Below are 14380 nucleotides of genomic sequence, written 5' to 3'. Positions count from 1 at the left end.
TTTATAAATGTATACATTCGTCACATGCATCTTCCAGTTTGAGATGGACTCGTTCGTTTTTTTGAAGGGTACCCCTTTTGACATCTGTAAAGTTCATTCTTGGGTTCAACTTATACCTGATCATCTTATTTATATAAACACATATACATGTCTGTCTTTGACAACAACAACAACAGCAACAACGTCATTGTTAAAAAGATGAAGAAGAGGAAATCGAGGGAGGTTGATGAGGCGGAGGATGTAGAGAAAGTGGAGGAAGTGGAGGAGGTAGAGGAGGTAGTCGAGGTCGCCCCCATCAAGAAGAAGAAGGTCATTGTCAAGGCAGCCACTTCCACATTGATAACAGGTCGCACATTAGTTGATTATTCAAACCCATTTGGATTGTTACCAGATGACACTGATGGAGACAATGAGGATGCAATCAAGAATTCAAAGAAGCTAAAGGCAACTATTGAGAGTGTGTTCACATCATCAACCACGACGACAACGACAACAGAGCGAAGAGAGATATTCAAAGAGTATTCAGAGGTCTATGGAGAGCAGGCCAAACTAGGTGTGGAGATTGCAAACAAGAGTAGATACGCGACGATAAGAGACATTCAACATTATATCAAATGGTTGTTGTCAGACTTTGCAGAGACGACGCCCAACTGGATCTTCACCAAGAACAAACCATTGCTACAAAAGTTGGTCGTCGTAGTGGTGCCAGCAATCGATGACCTGCTGTACGAGAAGGTCTGTCTGCTCTCAGGCAAAGAATGGTTCACAGATAAGCTGCCACACTCATCCACAATGAAGATACACACTGTTGTGCCCAGCAAACCTCCCTCACAATCACTCTACGAGCATCTGTTCACTGTCAAGACTTTGGTGGCCAAGGAAAAGAGACAGGGTGGCTCCAATGGCAAGGTGTTGCCAGCATCTGGATACCTTCTTGCCGACGACGAACTCATTGAGAATGGGTACCCTCAATCCAAAGACTGTACAGCCTCACCATGGGCACGCGCTGTCCTTGGCAAAGACAATGATCCATTCAATCTCCTTGCTGTCGATTGTGAAATGGTATGACAAAGATCACGAGACTAGTCTCTGATGGACACTTAATCAATCGACCGATCACTTACCTCCAACTCCCTGGAATCATTCCACTTTCCCACCCACTCAATCAATCAGTGTGTCACAACAACTGGAAAAGAACTGACACGCATTAGTATAGTGGATGAGAATAACACGGTATTGATGGACGAGTATGTAAAGCCAGACAATCCAATCACAGACTATGTTACACGCTTTAGTGGTATCTCAGAGGAAACACTGAGGGACGTGACGACAACACTGAATGATATTCAAGTCAAGCTGAAACATCTGATTAAGAAGAACACAATCCTGATTGGACACTCATTGGAGAATGACCTCAATGCGATGAAGTTCTACCATCCCCACATCATTGACACCTCTGTCTGTTTCCCCACTGGCAATCACACCAAGTTCCCCCTGCGCGTGCTGGTCAAGAGGCATCTGGGTCGCGTGATCCAGGCAGGCAACGATGGTCACAACTCAATAGAGGACGCCAAGGCCGTCATGGACCTGGTCAAGCTCAAGATCGAAAAGGGCAAGGACTATGGCACATCGCTCGAGCACAACGAGAACCTGTTCAGCATTCTACACAAGTATAACAAGCGAGCGACCATGATCGATACGATCGAGGAGATCACACAGCACTCGACCAACGTGGTGTCGTGCGTTAAGTGCAACACCAAGAGCGAGGTGGCAGAGCGCGCCATGAAGGAGCTGCGGGGCTCCAGCGACTTTATCATCTTTAAGCTCTATCAATTGGCCGATCACTACAAGGCTGTGGAGAAGTTGTCATCGGAGGAATCGCAGCAGCTAGAGCAGCAACTCATTCAATCGATCAATGACGACACATCGAGCGAGGGCAAGGCAAAGAAGCAGATCATGAAGGAGCTGAGCAAGTGGGACGGAACCATACCCGTCAACAAGCCAGTGTTTGATGTGTTCCAGACCATCGACGATCAGCTGACCAAGATATACGATCAAATGACGTCCAACTCAATGTTGATGGTCCTGTTTGGTCCAGGAGCATTCAATTGTATCAATCGGTTCCAGAACGATCCAGACAAGGCTGAGGACTATGTGCTCGCCGTCGAAACTGCCAAGCTAGGAATGGTCAAGATAGGTATCAAATAAAGGGTGGTAGCTTTGAACCATATATACATTTGAAATGATCGATTGATTGATTGATTGATTGAATGATTGAATGATTATTGAGCTGCATATGATATAGCCATTGGATTGACAGGTGTCACCTTGAAGGCCTGCAGATTGGTCATTGCCACTCCAGACTTGATGTCGTCGTCGAACTCTATGAATGCTACACCCTTCCTTGCGGCAGTCATATTGACACTCTGGAATCCTGGGAACCTATTGTAATGATTTAGAATGTTAGACATCATCTTTGGAACTACTCCAGCCTCCGGCCTTGCCCGTTGTATACATACTGTGAGAACAACATCTCCAACATCATCGGCTCGCAAATGTCTGGCAGGTTCTCGACGAATAGGATCTTGTTGGGTGGGAACTCTTTGGCTGGCCTGCTCGAAGAGGAGAAGGATGGTCCTTTTTTTGTGTCTTGTTTCTTTGAAGCTTTCTTTTTCTCGAGCACCTCATCATCGCGAGGTCTCTTCTTCTCTACGAATGTACCGTCGAGCTTGGCGACAGCGTCTGATTTTGACTTGCAGTATGTTACTTTCATCTGTCTACCGAGGAAGTCATGACTATCCATTGCCTTCATCGCCTTTGACGCCGACTCTACATCACTATACACAATGAATGCCTGTCCCTTCATTCTCTGTCTCTTTGATACAACGATATCCAATATAGTTCCATACTTTGAGAACACTCCTTTCAGTTGTTCTGTAAGCTCTATATGTGTTATTGGTTCATAGTTAGTCCATGGTCGATGGTCATGTTTGTTTGAATGAATGAGTGATGGTCATATTACTCTTTTTCGAAGGTCTTTCATTGAGATTGTTAACATATATAGTCTGATTGGGTACTGCCTGTTCTTCTGATTCTTCAATCTCTGTATCCTGTTGTTGTTGATCTGTCTCTGTGTTTGTCTCTGTCTTTATAACATCCTCAATATCTGTATCCTTTTGTTGATCCTGTTGTTCTATCTTTGTAGCAGGTGGTTGTTGTTGTTGATCCAAACTAATTGTATCTACAACTTCATCCTCATCAATAGGTTCAACTGATGGTGACTTTGCACTATGTTGTTCAGACATCTTTAGAAGATTGTATATATATTTATAAGTATAGATAATGTTACAGATAAGTTTGATTGATTGATTAGGTCTTCGAAAGTCAATGAAACGTGACCCCCTCCCTTTGAAGAGAATTCTGCAAGTCCAGAGTGAACTCGAACTCAATCAAGTTGGCGAATTAGTCAAGGATGAATGAATGAATGAATGATTTATTAATTAAAGGGTCACAAAGATGTTTCTCTTATCTTATCTTCTCTTCTATTCTCTTCTCGGATGTTATTGATTGAAAATAATAGTGATAATAATAGTGTATGTACGTTTTAGTTGATATGGATGGAACTGTAAATCTTGCGCACAAAGAAGTAGCATGAATAGTATCCAATGGCACCAGTCACCACAAAGAAGGACAGTGACATGATCAATGAGTATCCAAAGTAAAGGAGGACGGAAACAAACTTGGTGATCTGCAGACGTCTAAAGAAGAAAATAGTGTACAGGAACATAAAGAATGCCGATGCTCCCGATGTCAAGAATGATCTCCACCACCAATGGTAGTCCTATTAGTTGATATGAATGAGGTTAGTTAGTGACTGGACATGGCGCTGTGTATCTTCGGATCAATCAACATACCTCTGCACAAAGTTGGAAGTAGCACATGACAATGGTGATCTCGGCAGAGGTGACAATGAGGATGACTAAAACGATAAAGAGGAATCCAAAGATGTAGTAGAACTGGTTGTCCCAGAGTGCTGAGAGGATGAAGTAGAGCTCGATAAAGACGGCGCCAAATGGTAGGATGCCACCCATCAGGATGGAGAGCGTTGGCTTCATGTACCAGATCTGATCGGGTATCTGGCGGGGGATTTGGTTGGTGCGCACCGGGTCTTGGGGCACTGGCTTCTTGGAGGCGTAGTAGCTTCCGCAGAACACCAATGGCACAGAGATACCGAACCACATAGCGATCAATGAGAGGAATGTTGGGAAGGGCACGGCAGCAGATGATCCAGCGCCTCTAAGGAACATATTGATGATAAAGAAAATTGTAAAGATTATTCCTGGGAAACCGAATGCAGTCTATAAAGTTGTTGTTAAAGTTGTTGAGATTAGTACTTGGTCGCGTGAGGTTGGATCGTGATTGATTGAATGAATGAACATACGTAGATAGTGTTCCTCTTCCAGTTCTGACCCTTGAAGATCATGTAGTTCCTTGTCGAGAAGTATCCAGCAAACATACTATGGGGAGGGAGATGTGTTAGTTGATGGGTCATGTCAGTGTCATGGACTTGGTCCACAATATACTTACGCCATGATAATAAAGAGTACAACGAGAGCAGTTGCAAGACTTCCAATGTTGGCTGGTGAAAGGAAACCAAGGAAGGCGAACAACATGGTGACGCCAGCCATGGAGAAGAGCTGGACACCACTGCCAATCATGACAGAGAGAAGCATTGGACGACTGGGGGGACGGAAGACATCGCCGTGGATCATCTTCCAGCCAGTCTCCTCAGCCTCCTCAGAGGCGTCGATGGTGTTGTAACGTCTAAAGTCGGCCTTGAGCGTTCTCATCAAGATCATTCCGACCATGATCGTCAAGAAGAAGACGATGATCAGCGAGTTGAGGATGGAGAACCAGTGGAAGCGACGTGACTGCACGTCGGTGCTGAGCAGCGAGTCCCAACGCTTCTCCCAACGGACATCGCTCTGCTTGAACGTCACACTGTATGTCCAATAGATTGTCTCCTTGGCCGAGGTCACAGTCTGGCCATATGCGGCGGACCTAACTTCAGGACATTCGGACTGGTCCTTACGGTAAGTATCTGGGTTGTAAGCAATACTGATTGGTGTCACTTCGAATCCGACCACTCTAAATTCATCCTCTCCATTCTTGTGATAAAGGATAGTAATGTTGGCATGATTGTATACATAGTTCTTTCCAAGTTCCTAAAGTGGTATACATGTTAGATGTGATCATTCGATCATTCAATCTATCATTCAATCAATCATTCGAATCACTTACCTCATCAACAGTACCAATGTAACCCAATGGGAAACCTGGCTCATGAGGTGAACCACCGGACAATCTAACTGGAAGACCATCGAGGATCCAATGTACCTTGTATTCATTCTGAATCTTATCGCTCAAATCCTTCAATTGTCCTTGATCCAAATCATCAGTGCATACGGCACCCTCAATCGAGTTCAGTACCTTGCAATTGACTTCATTCAAGAATGATATCTAAATTTAAAGATTGTGATTGATTGATTAGTTCCTGTTTCTGTGTCTGTGTTTCTGTATTCAATCAATCAATCATACTTCATAGAGTGAACTTTCGATTCTGTCTCCAAGGAGAATCTCACCGAGGTTCTCAGACTCGTCTTGGATCTTGGCGGGTCTGCACACTGGCAGTTTGTAATAGGTGAATGGGAGTTGAGTGTGAACAGAGGTGATCTTGTTGACCTTTAGCAACACCTCATCGTCTTTCTTATAATCCTTTGAGAACATTCCAGGCAAATAAGCATCGACATTTGCCACTGCGCTTATCAACATCAAAGCGACCAACAACTTTGTCGCCAGTTGTGTTGATATAATCATTCTTTGTTTGTTGTATATATGTATATGTATATGTAATAATAATAATAATCAAAAAATAAGTTGAATGAATGAGTGAATGTGTGTGAAAGATAGGAGAGATAAAGTGTGTTTGAGTTGATGTGCGTGAAATGGAGATTGGCTCTCAGTCGATTGAGTCTTTCACTTTCATACACAAACACACACAAGCAAAGAAATTGGAAGGTGGCTCCTCATACACACTCACTCTCTTTCACTCATATTATTATGATGATTGATTTTTATTTATTATTAATTTGATGAGTGACGTGTGTGATTGTAATGCAACAACAAACTGAATGACAATAATGGTGCGTTCAGACAAAGCCTGGCAATTGCCTTTGCCAACAACTGCTGCAACGTTGCATGTGTATGAACACTCTGGCTAATCACACATATATTTTTATCTCTATACATAAATGTATGATTGATCTTGATTGAATGGGTTCTTCGATTGATTGGATTGAATGTGGAGTGTTGATTATCTCACTAATCTTAAGGTTGAAGAAATCAAGTCAAAGTTGGTCTATCAATCAAAGAGTCAATTGACTTTGAGAGCTCCTGTGATTATGTGGGTATGAGGAGGGCATGAGGAGGGCATGTGCTAGCACATTGAATGGGCTTGAGGTATCAGACGATGGAAGTACACTACTTTCTCGTGTTTATTAGTGACTCTAGGGCAGGTACAACTTTACCATCATTCTCTCGCAGTGCTAGTTCGGCAACATCGGCTGTTGTCTCCAATTCGCTACAGATCAATTCAATATCTGCCTTATCAACCTTTACTGCTGCCAATGCCTTTTGTCTAAAGAATCATGTATAATGATTGATCGAATGAATGATTGATTGAATGAATGATTGTAAGTTGTTACTGTCGATCAAACTACACTAACTCTCATACACAACACCTACCTTGCAATACGTTTCTCTTCCTCCTCTTTATTGGTTTGATTCAGTTGTGACATTGCCTTCATTGCCTTTGAATCGTCAATTCCTTTCTCAACAGCTGTAGTCTGATTCTGGAGCATACTATTCATGCTCTGCTTCTCTGCCTGTGCCATATTTATATTATGTTTATATTAGTTGTTACTTTGGTATACTGAGTCATCAGATCACGTTCCAAAGATTTTTGAGCGACTAAACGCAACACAAACTCATCCAACCGTCTTATCTTGTTCTTCCATTCTTGTTTGTGATCCACTGTGATTGGAACCTACACGTAGCACTTGAACCAACCTACCCACAATCAATCAAACAACTCCTTTCTTTGGTCCACGTGGTACCTACAACAAGTACATGGATTATTTGAACATCATCTCTTCAGACTTTTCTTGCCTCGTTTAGATAAATTAAGTATGTCTCAAGAGAGAGTAACTGAATGAAGGATTGCGATTGACACGACAACAATCATATATGATGTTCAAGGCAATGACCATGATTGTTATCACAATCATGTATTTAACTTTGATTGTATGTATTGTTAGGGTAGACTGTTCTTAGTATCCACCCGATAACTCTATATCTCACTCATAGCTCCTTCTATCTTTCAATAAATATATACACCTACATTAACAACAAACTTGGATCAACCAAACATTGTTAGTACGTTCAACTCTGGCTATCCTTTCGCATGCGAAATGCAATCTCTCGAGTCAATACGACAGATAATGTGACAATCTAGAATGAGGTGATTAAGTTGAACATCAGTTGAATACTTTTGTCAAACACTCCAAGGTATCCATTCACTGGATCGAATGAAACAGAGTAATTATAGATTGGTGCCAGATTACTTGTTTGGACCATTAATGGCTTGGAAGTATGTGTTTCTGGATTGATTTGGGCAACGTAGAGTTTGTTTGGTCCTTGATAGTTGTTGGTGAGTTGTACAACATACCAATCGTGATTAATGGAGGAGACTGTAATCCATTCATGGGAGTAGTGTCTGTGGTGTCCGATACCCAGTTCATACTCCTTTGCATGTCAATGCCAGAGGATATGACATGTATGTAGAATGTTCTCCTTCTATCTCTATGATGCAGATATCAACCAACTTACTTTAAAGAGTAACTCTAGCTTTAAAGATATCTTTCAATGGATGGGCAGTCCAGGTGATTGGTATCAATACCCGTACAGCATTGGAGTATTCAATGACACTCTGTATCTCTATGACTCACAATATGTCAGTGGAGCATGTACCATGATATTGAATATCTTTAGCATGGCCGATGGATCAATTTGATCATAATAGCTGGCCGCCTGATTATTTTCAAGAATTGGCTCCATATAGGTTTGGGTTGTCTTGACAACTGAATCAATCATGACGAATTCGTCATACAGGAAACGATAGGTTGTTGTGTTTCACTTGCATTTGCAGTTAAGTTGGGAGTTGCTATATAAAGTGTGCCACTGTAGTAACACTACTGCTAACTACAAAACAAAAAGATTGATGTTATTCAATGTATAGTGAAGCATATCAATGTTTGAGTGTCTTACATGTTGTTATTTACATTTGTAGTTACTTGGATACATTTATTAATAATCAAAGTGAGGGATCTGGAGGATGCATTGATAGAGAGAAGCATGAGCAAACTCCCCGGATAGTTTAATGTAAATGATTCCCAAGTGATCAATTACAAGACATCGTGCTATTCTGAAGTTTTAGCAGTGGTGGCAGGAGCCATTGGAGCAGGAGTTGGATCATTGGTAGCTGGAGCTTCAGTAGTGATGACTGGTCTAACGACAGTGTTGTCCTCATTCCATGAGATTTCGCTGTTGGTGAGGTCAATGGTATTCTTAGCTGACACAGTTGGAACACTGGAGGCAGTGTAGTTGTTCATGTTGGAGATAATTAATTAATCAATGAATGGTCTTTGATGATGTGTCGTGATCATCATGACCACATTCTTTTTAGATAATTTAATAAAATGATGGAAACTAGACAAAATTTCATCCAAATATCATTTGTTTTTCTATTAACTCAACAGAAAATTCGACTCTGGAAACAACAAGCAGGAAGAAGAAGAATTCAGTGAAGATTGCGAGGTTCATGGTGAGGTCGGGAGGTGTCGATGTTAAGTCATGGTTTTTGTTTAAAGTCGTTGGATCCAGTTAACTGGCCTCAAATAAGGACACCTTAGCCAAGTGGTTACGGCGTTTGACTCGAAATCAAATCCCTTCGGGGGCGCAGGTTCGAATCCTGCAGGTGTCGAATACTTATTGTTAATTGATACCCTGTGTAGCATGAGGAATTTCCAGGCAAGGCAAAGTGTTTATATTAAACCTGGAATGATTTTGGTCTACTTTCATCAACTATCTACCTCTGGTTGTGTTTAACTTGTCTTTATGTGAATGAAGTCTCTTTGAATGTCCTCAACTTCATCTCTCTCTAGGGAGCGATTGATCTTCTACAAACACAACTACCATCATACTTTATTTGAATCGCTTCATACTTAGTGTCCTCATCATTCTGTGTTTGAGCACTGCATTTTTCTTTACGATAAAGATAGTTGCAACGACGACTAACAATGCACAAACAACTGAACAAGTAACAATGACTGGAATCTTCCAGTTGTTTCCATTGCCAGAACATTCTCCATTGCCGTCTGCTGGGGCCACCAACAAAGAGCCAAAGTTTGGATCGACCACTGCGTATTGTTCAAAGTGAGGTATGGTGATGCAAGTCAAGATGTTGAGCTTGTCGCCTCCATATGTCTGTACTGCTTGTTGAACGGCCTCATCAGTGTCTGGCAACACATCGACCTGACTGTGTGACACTCTGTCGTCCACGATGATACGGTCCGAGAAGTAGCCCTCAAGCACCAGAGCACCCTGACTAATTTCAATCGAACGCAGTGAAGACTGTTGATTGCTTACGGCAGCGCTAACCTTTGACTTTTGTACATTGCCACAGTTCCCAACTGATGCGGCAGCCTGTGACAGGAAGAGAACTTGCAGTGCGTTGGTCTTGGCACCAAACGACCAGCTGTTGATTCGGACCACATACTTGATTGAGTTGTCCAGCACTTGGAACGCATCGCCAGCAAAGTCATACTGGCTGGCATTGGTAAACACTGTCATGTCGATAACTACACTCAATAGTGGATCGCTGCTGAATGTGCCATTCAATATAAAGTGTCCGCTGCCGAAATTCTGTGTGGTCCATGAAGCATCCTTGAGGTATACCTGCTTGACAACAACATTGCTCGATGTGACCTCTCTAAGCTCTGTCACACTAATGTTGAAGTGAAGATTATGATCGCTTGATCCGAGTACCACTTGTGTCGTGTTGCTATCGATGTTTGGTATGTCTGTAGTCTGACCAACTTGAATCTCCACTGAACATGTAATACCAGTCCATCCCTGTTGGCACTGGCACTTGCTCAAAGTACTGTTGCAATCACCATGCTGGCACACTGGACACTGAGTTGGCACTTGGTAGATGAATGATTGAGAGGTAAAGTGCAGAGAGTCGACCGAGACGGTCACTGGCAATGATTGATTGCTGTCTGGATATGGTACATCTGAGCTGAACTGACATTGAATCTCTGTGCCATCATTGTTGGATCGTGGATTGATACACTGTTTGCCACCGATGGTCACGTTCAAGTTGGTGTTGGCAAAGTTGGCGCCATTGATTGTAACTGTGCCAGACTGATTGAACTGAGTGGAACGGACACCGACCACTGATGGAGATTGGTAGTCGAGTGCATAGCCGAAGCCATCACCAACATTGTTGGTAATTATCATGTTGCTCTTTCCAGTTCCACGAGGAGCAACACATGACAGTTGGTACCAGCTATCGACCTGTCTCAACACCTTGAGTTCAGTGCACTCTAAGCCTCCCACAGTAATCTTTAGCACCTGATCATTGATGTAGGAGTATGGTGCCATGTAGTAACCGGTGATGTTGATCAAGCCTCCATTGGTTGGTGGACTGGTGCTGTTCTCGAATCTTGGTACGGCTGTGAATGTCTTTGGCTTGGATCGCTGGCCGCCCGACACGATTGAGAATGTTCCACTCCTAACGGTGGGTGGCAGTTGGAACTGAAGCGTAGTGTATGTGGCCGAGGACACTGTTGAGGGGATTGGATCGGATGTGAGTCCCTCGAGCATGGCATTACCAGAGTCGAAATGATACAGGTAGTTGCCCAAGACCATTAGAACAGTGTTGTTACTACCGGTAGTGTTAAAGACCAGGGGCAGAGGGTAGGATACCAACAATGTGTTGGACTGAAGACCATCTTGATTTCGCGCAAACAATTTATGGTTTGCCCCCACCTTATAGAGCGGAGTAAAGACCTTTCCATCTGGGCTTGGTGCAGCATTCATCCATACTATTTGATCAAGTATGAATGTGAATGATTGCATATCAAAGTATATTCCAGTGAACCTATTACCATTCATCAGATCAAATGTTGGTGGTTCCATTGATAATAATACTGGTCTGAATACTATTGATTGATTGGTTTGTATTAAATGGGTGAGTGATTGAGTGATGGGGATAGTTCCAGATACATACTGTATGTTGATTTGAATGGCTTTAGATTGCCCTGGTTACTGATGACGACTGATCCATTGGCTGCTGATGATTGGATTGTACATGTCAAGAGTGTGTCATTGATAAAGATCAATGGCTTGCATGGTGCACCTCCCACTGCCACACTCAACGATGGACTGTACATCATTAGACTGTCTCCAAACACCTGTATCGTTTGAAGGTTTGATTGATCCTGTGTTACATTGTTCACGACCAAGTCTATAAGGTTGGGAGAGGGGGCGGGAGGAGAATGAGTAAGTGATTGATTGGTATGATTCCCATACATCTCCAACAACAACAACAACATACTTTTGACTGTGAATTGAACTGTGTTGGAAGTGGAAGTTGCATCACCTGCACGCATGATGGCAATGTTGTAGGTTCCCTCGGGTGGTGCATTGACAATGTTTAACACGCATGCAGAGTCTATTGTGGCAAAGGAAACGCAGTTGACTGGTGCCTGAGTCGTGTTGACAAACTTGACCTGTAGTACATCGATGTTATTTCCAAATGCCGATCCAAACACTGTTATCGTGCCACCTGAAGAGGGGATGGCACGTGGCGACACTGATGTCAGAGCCATCTTACGGAGATCCAGGTCGTAGGGCTTTGATGTAACATCGTTGCCAGTGCCTGCTTCTGCAACAATCTTGACTGTTAGGTTGTAGCGTTGGGGTGCAAGGTTGGCATCCAGGTTGCAGACGATCATTGTTGTCGTTGTCATTGAGCCAACAATAGTGCACTTGGGATAGATCTCGAGTGCGAGTGGAATAAAGTTGAGTCCAGTCATTGTGATCTGAGTCGAGGCAGCCGATGCACGGGTCAACGTCTTGATGATGGGCGCGTCGTACCAGATGTAGTAGGGGAACACTCGTTTGTCGGGCAGCACAACTTGGACCGTGCGGTTGGCATAGCCTCCGTTGCCATCGTTGATCAACAACTTCTTGTTGGGCACATCCAGTGAGCCAGTAAGGTTTAGGGTGCCCCTGATCATGATGACGCCAGTTGACGACGATGCCCAGCCATAGTTCTTGAGCATCGCGATAGGGTACGAGCCACCATCGATTGGGATTGATACCTGGTTGACACTAGTGTCGACGACTGGTGTGCGGACACCCAGCACAACGACAAAGGGACGTGTCTGAGAGATGGAGGCGGGGTCCACTCCAACAATCTTTCCAAGCACCATGTCGTAGTAAAAGTTGCCAGTTGTCGTTGGTTGTGGCACTGGTGTCAAATTGATCACATGATCATTGTAGATGAAGTTGCCGCCATTGAGACCCAATTGTTGATACTTGATATTCTGCCAGATCGACTTGATCGATGAACTGCCGAGGAACAGAGTGTTGCCAATGAATGATGCCGTGGCACTTGAGTCGACCAGCGCGACATATCCATCCTCATTGATAGCGCTGTACTGCTCACTTAGAGCGATGGCGGTCGGTAGGTCCACAGAGAATGGCACACCGACGTAGTGTAGTTGTGAAGCTTGGTCGAGGATGGCTGGACGCCAGTACACGATTGTCGTATCGTTGTACCTCAGTGTTATGGGTAGCGGCAGGATGTTGAACTCATTGATTGACACCAACATCTGGGTACCAGAGGGATCGACCGTGTAAGTGTAGGCGGTGCCATCGATAAAGTTGAGTATGTCTATGACTGGTGACAAGTATTGGAATCCACGACCAATGATTGTGATCACTCTCATTGCCGGTTGTTGGGAGGGGTTGGGGTCGGCAGGTTGGTAGCGCAGCGCGTCAATGGCGGGTGGGTTGAAGCGGAATGTCGTAGAAACGGTCTGTCCACCGCCAGACACGGTCAAGGTGAACGTGCCCTTATAGGTTGAAGGGGGTGGGATATTACAAAGTAGGCCGACAGTTGGTGCGGGCGCAGCATTGCGCTCTTTGCAAGTGAAAATGGCGGGCAGTTGTGGATGTGAAATGTTGATCGACACTTGATTCGAGTCCAAGTACTTGGACATGCTTAGAGGGAAGTTTGAGATGATCAAACGATCGGCGCCAATCTCTTGACGAGACACCATTAGCGAGTCGGCCGCACCAAACTCGATGATGAATGATAGTTCGGTGCTGGCGGGCGTAGCATACCAATCCAGCATTGAGTTCTTGGTGGCCAGGTTTGTGTTTGTCATGTTGAGATCACCTTTAAAGTTGGCGCAGTACTCTAGACATCGGTCTGGTACCGCTGTGTAGAACGGCTGCCGTCTTGACGAGCCATTGATCCAGCCCCAACTTGAACCATGTTGATCGAGTCTCTCTGCGCCCAACCAAAAGTCCGTCACCAATGTTCCAAAGTTATTCTTTATGAAAGTGTACTCATTAAAGTCATTCAATGATAGTATGGTGCTAATTTTTTGATTGATCGAGTGATTGATCGAGTGATTGATCGAGTGAGTGATTGATCGAGGGAGCGATGTTAAGGAAATATTTACCCATTCATATTTTGGTATATTGTGTTTGAAGCATAGTTCATAGCTTGTTGGAAGTTGAGTTTGGTCGGTGCCAGTTGGTAGAAGCGTCCATTGAATGGTAGTGTGTCGGCAAGTGATGATGATGATCCAACAAGTAGTAGTAATAGTACAAGTATCACACAGTGAATACGAAGTAGTAGTAATATCATGTCTGTAGACTAACTATATGTGTATGTAAATGTAATAATTGTATACCTATGAACAATGATTGTTTGCAAACAATCAATCCGAGGTCCACGGACATTGCACCACCCCAAACGATACAAGAAAACAGCTGATCGATTTTAGAAAAATAAAGCGAACCCTCGATCTGATCGATCCAATTTACAATGATGGTACACCATGGTTTTTTCTTGTTTTATTACAATTATGTAAGAATTCATTACCTCAAACTTGCACAAAAGGAGTAGTCCATATTTAATGAAGCTTAAAGATGATTTAAACCTCGTTTCGGTTTTTTCTAA

At 43.5% G+C, this 14380-nt stretch overlaps 6 protein-coding genes across 6 annotated transcripts; 1 reads left to right on the top strand and 5 right to left on the bottom strand.

Moving 5' to 3' along the window:
* Positions 1 to 147: 147 nt before the first annotated feature.
* Positions 148 to 2208, top strand: SAMD00019534_043070 (hypothetical protein; the record flags this gene model as incomplete). Its single annotated transcript, XM_012900812.1, has 2 exons — positions 148 to 1062; positions 1174 to 2208. The coding sequence occupies 2 exons, from the start codon at positions 148 to 150 to the stop codon at positions 2206 to 2208; spliced, it is 1950 nt and encodes a 649-aa protein (XP_012756266.1).
* A 74-nt stretch (positions 2209 to 2282) lies between these two features.
* SAMD00019534_043060 (hypothetical protein) lies at positions 2283 to 3305 on the bottom strand (the record flags this gene model as incomplete). The annotated part of the gene is made up of 3 exons (XM_012900811.1): positions 2283 to 2442; positions 2520 to 2943; positions 3023 to 3305. 3 exons carry the CDS (start codon positions 3303 to 3305, stop codon positions 2283 to 2285), a joined length of 867 nt encoding a protein of 288 aa, XP_012756265.1.
* Positions 3306 to 3604: 299 nt separating this feature from the next.
* Positions 3605 to 5877, bottom strand: SAMD00019534_043050 (hypothetical protein; the record flags this gene model as incomplete). The annotated part of the gene is made up of 6 exons (XM_012900810.1): positions 3605 to 3841; positions 3915 to 4358; positions 4442 to 4517; positions 4588 to 5225; positions 5302 to 5520; positions 5599 to 5877. The coding sequence occupies 6 exons, from the start codon at positions 5875 to 5877 to the stop codon at positions 3605 to 3607; spliced, it is 1893 nt and encodes a 630-aa protein (XP_012756264.1).
* Positions 5878 to 6540: 663 nt separating this feature from the next.
* On the bottom strand, positions 6541 to 6953 carry SAMD00019534_043040 (hypothetical protein; the record flags this gene model as incomplete). Its single annotated transcript, XM_012900809.1, has 2 exons — positions 6541 to 6697; positions 6805 to 6953. The coding sequence occupies 2 exons, from the start codon at positions 6951 to 6953 to the stop codon at positions 6541 to 6543; spliced, it is 306 nt and encodes a 101-aa protein (XP_012756263.1).
* Positions 6954 to 8540: 1587 nt separating this feature from the next.
* Positions 8541 to 8729, bottom strand: SAMD00019534_043030 (hypothetical protein; the record flags this gene model as incomplete). The annotated part of the gene is made up of 1 exon (XM_012900808.1): positions 8541 to 8729. A coding segment is annotated over one exon (189 nt), but the record flags the coding sequence as incomplete, so codon positions are not given.
* Positions 8730 to 9321: 592 nt separating this feature from the next.
* SAMD00019534_043020 (hypothetical protein) lies at positions 9322 to 14065 on the bottom strand (the record flags this gene model as incomplete). The annotated part of the gene is made up of 5 exons (XM_012900807.1): positions 9322 to 11225; positions 11289 to 11342; positions 11411 to 11647; positions 11738 to 13791; positions 13878 to 14065. The coding sequence occupies 5 exons, from the start codon at positions 14063 to 14065 to the stop codon at positions 9322 to 9324; spliced, it is 4437 nt and encodes a 1478-aa protein (XP_012756261.1).
* Positions 14066 to 14380: the final 315 nt, after the last annotated feature.

The sequence above is a fragment of the Acytostelium subglobosum genome (assembly GCF_000787575.1).
Source record: "Acytostelium subglobosum LB1 DNA, scaffold: scaffold7, whole genome shotgun sequence".
NCBI lineage: Eukaryota > Evosea > Eumycetozoa > Acytosteliales > Acytosteliaceae > Acytostelium > Acytostelium subglobosum.
This window is presented reverse-complemented; position numbering and strand designations above follow the sequence as displayed.